At 34.1% G+C, this 4,391-nt stretch overlaps 1 protein-coding gene across 1 annotated transcript; it reads right to left on the bottom strand.

Annotated features, from left to right (window-relative positions):
• Nucleotides 1-828: 828 nt before the first annotated feature.
• On the bottom strand, nt 829-4,182 carry LOC149402635 (lignin-forming anionic peroxidase-like). Its single transcript, XM_089609372.1, has 3 exons — nt 3,879-4,182; nt 2,727-3,069; nt 829-1,531 (listed from the first exon to the last, which is right to left on the bottom strand). Exons 1-3 carry the CDS (start codon nt 4,098-4,100, stop codon nt 1,137-1,139), a joined length of 960 nt encoding a protein of 319 aa, XP_089465498.1. The 5' UTR covers nt 4,101-4,182; the 3' UTR covers nt 829-1,136.
• Nucleotides 4,183-4,391: the final 209 nt, after the last annotated feature.

Raw genomic sequence — 4,391 nt, 5'->3', positions numbered from 1 at the left:
TTTAATTTACATGATACTTATATATTAAACTACCGCTAATATAAAATAACTGAGAGTTAGTTACAGTGTGTGTGCTTGACACGTGCTAGGTTTTGCATCGACTGCATCACTTAGCCTTGTGCCTAGTTATAGCAGAGGTGGCATGCTGACTGTGTAAATCAACTTCGGTAAATTAAAAATGTACTTTTATTATTTAGCCAATTGAGCCAATTAATTTGGTATACACGTGAGTCACCTAGTACAAGCCCACTAATTGGCTTTGAGATAAATTGAGGTCCAGCAACCGTATCAGACAATAGGATGGTGATAGATTTGTTTTGTCAATCCTCTTTCTGCTCTGCCAGCCACGTCATTCTCATGAGGGATTTTGTTTCTTCAAAACGACGAGGTTGCTTGTAACGACAAGAATACCAGCTCACTTGTTATTAGTACGAGATGTCATTTTAGATTTTAGTGAGTGGTTCTGTAGCAGCACTAGTTTAGTTCCATTTTTTTGCTGCTTGCGTGTCGTATAAAGTTTTTATAGGTTCATTTTTCGTGTAACATTAATCACGAACATATAAGGTCAAAAAGAGAATAATTTAACGAAGAGCAGCCGAAACATTTTTCTAAAATATCGTCAAAATAATTCGACATCATATTGTTAGTTCAAATAGAATAGCTAGCCCTGTCATAATTATTTTTCCAATTTGATATTCTTATTTGCAAGCTTTTGGAAATCCATAACCACGACGAAGATATACAGGGCCGGCCCAAACTCACCGGGTACTCTAGACGATTCAATTTTTTGGGACCCTATAATACTAATAAAAATTTAAATTTTCAGAGTAAAAAATGTAAATTTTCTTAAAAATAAGTAAAAAGTGTAAAATAAATTTTTTTTTGTCCAATCCAATTGGGGGCTCAAGGCACAAGCCTTGCCTGCCTTAGGTCAGGGCCGGCCTTGAAGATATATTATACACTTTTGAACGATACAGCTTACAATTGGTACAATTACAAATATAGTAACAAACAATTAGCGTCTTCACTTACAAACGCATGATAATTTAAAACCCGACACAGTCACTCAAAACATCAAACCAAACACATAAAGATATATATTTTCACTTAAAACATATCTTAAGAAGCTTAATTTCTTAGTTGACAGAACTACAAACCTTTCTGATCTGACCAGCCGAACCAGTGAGCGGGTCAATATCTCCCATCTTCACCATCGCGGTCGCGAAATCGGGCTCAAAGGTGTTAATGTTACGAGTGTACTCAGTCACGATGCTGTCTGTCTCTCCGCCGCTGAAAAGGACTTGATCCGAGGCAAGAAGGCCCTTCTTTTGGACCAAGTTCCTGAAGTAGTTGTTGTCGAACTGAACAGGTGTCACGAGATCCAAGGGGGCAAGGGTCGTGATGTCTTGGGTAGGGTCGGCGGGGCAGCGACGCCTTCGAGTGCTGGCAAAGCCAGGATCAATATCGCTCGTGTTACTGTTTACTCTTTCACGGAACGTAACACATTGAGCTTGCCCAATAGTATGTGACCCTGTAGAGATTTGTATCAAATTCATTAGCCTTGGTTTGAAATAATAACATATATTAATTTTCATTTTTTTTTTTGGTGTTATAGCTAAATATTCAATTGAAATTAATGGATTTATAAAATAGTCAAGATTTTTTGAAACGTTGATATTGCAATTTAGTTAGCGTTTCATTTAAGTTTTAAATTTAGTCACAAATGATGATGTGGTTTTATTAGTCATTAAACAAATTACTACATTAACTTTTATTAAAATCGACTGAACATAAACATGTAGTCAACGCTTTGATCGTAGCAAAATAATGCAGCTTTAGTACACGTTAGCTTGATTTATTCCATATTTTTTTTAGTCCAATTAGTTACGATACCAAGTTTTTTGGGTTAATTTTCGTTTATTTGGTTTTTATGATTTATGTTACATATTTAAGGATATTTTCGATATTTTCTAGCCATTTATTTTTGTAAATGGCTAGATTACAAAATTTAACAAACGTTGATTACATTCTTAAAATCATGTTTGAAATTGGTTACGTTGTTAGACTACCCTTAAGTTTTTTGAAATTGATATAAATTACTTATAATTTTGAGTATTTTGCTAAAAACTTGAACTATTTTACTAAAAAAATTGTTTTAAATGGCTACTTAGTATATTTATTTCCCCTACTTTTAAATATTGTATATGGGTAGCCTGATAAAATTTAAAATACTTATGCACTTTATAAGATAAAAAAAATTAGCCAAATAAGTCACCTAAAGTCTAAGAATTGCTAAATATCCAACCTTTTGTAAATTTTTTGTAAATAGCCACTTCAACTTATTTACGGAATAAAAAAGACAAAAATACCAACAAAAAAAATCCCGCCTATTTTGGGGTTTTTTGTTGTATTTTTGAGTGCCGTAAATAAGTTGAGATGACTATTTACAGAAAATTTACAAAATGTTGGCTATTATACAAAACGCTATAAGTCAAATGGCTATATAGCTAAAAGACCCTTATAAGATTATATGGTAGTAAATTCCTGTTATCAGATTCTAGCATATTTTATTTTAGTAGTCAAATGAATTTAACAAATGACTAACTACCCGAAATAATAACGTCACCTTAAGATTTATTAACCTATCATAATAAGGTATAAACTTTTGACTAGTTCAGTTAAATTTCTTGTAACTTTGAATACCCGTGCTTGATTTTAGTCCTTACCAGACAACGCGACCAGATCGCGGACGTTGAGACCCTTTCTGTTGAATAGGCCAATAAGGCTCGAAAGCGGGTCTGTGAACCTCGGAAGATTCGCACTCGCTTCGGACTCACTTGTCGAAGTGGAGTCTCTTCTCCCAAGCTTGACGGTCCAAGATGGTCCGTCCACGAGATCTGATGCGTCCCGGGCGGCCACAGCGAGGACGTCCGCGCAAGACACAATCCCAGGGCATAAGCTCTCGACTTGCTTCTTTGCTTCTTCTATCACTTCGAAGCCTCTCACTGAGTTCCTATTCTGTATCGCATTCCTTTCCCCTCCCGAGAGCAATATGGATCCATCACAACCCTTTGAGAAAGAAATTATAAGAGAAAAGTCTCTGACTGTTAGTAGGAGTAATTAAGTTCAAATTTTTTTAAGAAAACGATTTCAAGGAGCACCCAATCTAAAACGATCTTATAAGCTAGAATAAGTAGAGGAAAAAAATAAGTAGCCATATATATATATATATATATATATATATATATCACTAGGACATATATTAAAAAAAAAAATAGAAAACCAACTGGAAATGAATTTTATGACATCCCTCTAGGTGATATCTCTTTGTACTCATACATCTCGTGTCAGATCCAACTATTATTTTAGTCGATGTTCCTTGTAGATTTTGTTAGGTTAGGATACGGACTTTAAGTATTATGAGATTATCCCAAGATCATGCCTTTATATATATAACTTGTTACGTCTTAAATTATTTGTAACCAAACTCAATAAATCCTAATAACAAGAAAAAGCTCTGAAAAATAATAGGAATTATTAAAAAAACCATGACTATTTATTCGCGTTTTTGTCATTATGTAATATGAGTAATTTATTCTAAATATATGGAAAATGTTATGAACAATTAGATTTAATGATAAAATGTGATAAAAAACTGTTTTTGATTAATGACATTTATTGTCGTACTTTTGAAATAAATAACTATGAATAATGCGAAAACACTATCAAATGATCATTTTTTTTTAACAATCCCCAAGCAATACTAAATAAAAGAGAAAACCATTTCACCATGGTACTCGAGAGACACGGCAGAGTTATTTTTTCCGGATTTTTGGCTCATGTGTAACATGATTAGAAAATTTTTAGTTTATGAATACCTTGACAAAGCAATCATGGAAATGAAGACGGATAAGAGAAGCAGCCATGCGGCGCTCTCTTGATACGGCGGTGCGGATTGTGTTGCGAATGGTTGTGACGGCGTTGGGACAAGTAGCGTCATAGAAAGTAGAAGACAATTGAGCAGTACATGTTGTGCTCAAAAGCAACATAAACCCAATAACCACGCATATGATACTATTATTTAACTTTAACTGACCCATACTATTGGATTTCTCTCGTTAAGGCTAAACTAATGGGTTTTGTAACTTATTTTGTTTTTGTGAAGAAATACGCTCACCACACGCATCTATTTATAGTGGCATGGTAAGATATGTAGTTTTGCATGGGGCAGTTAGTTTTGACCACGCGTTACTAGCCGCAAATGCAATACTACTACGAAGTCTGCTTTAATAATTGGTAAGACAGGCATAAAAGTCTATATATTATGTTTATCCCTAATCTTGTTAGCTGGCTGTAGTAAGCGATAAGATGTTAAATATGATAGAAAATTC

This window comes from Urtica dioica, chromosome 3, assembly GCF_054948205.1.
Source record: "Urtica dioica subsp. dioica isolate 48M chromosome 3, U.dioica_male_clone48M_v1_H2, whole genome shotgun sequence".
Lineage (NCBI taxonomy): Eukaryota > Viridiplantae > Streptophyta > Magnoliopsida > Rosales > Urticaceae > Urtica > Urtica dioica.
The sequence above is the reverse complement of the archived record's forward strand: the minus strand, read 5'-3'. Positions and strand labels throughout refer to the sequence as shown.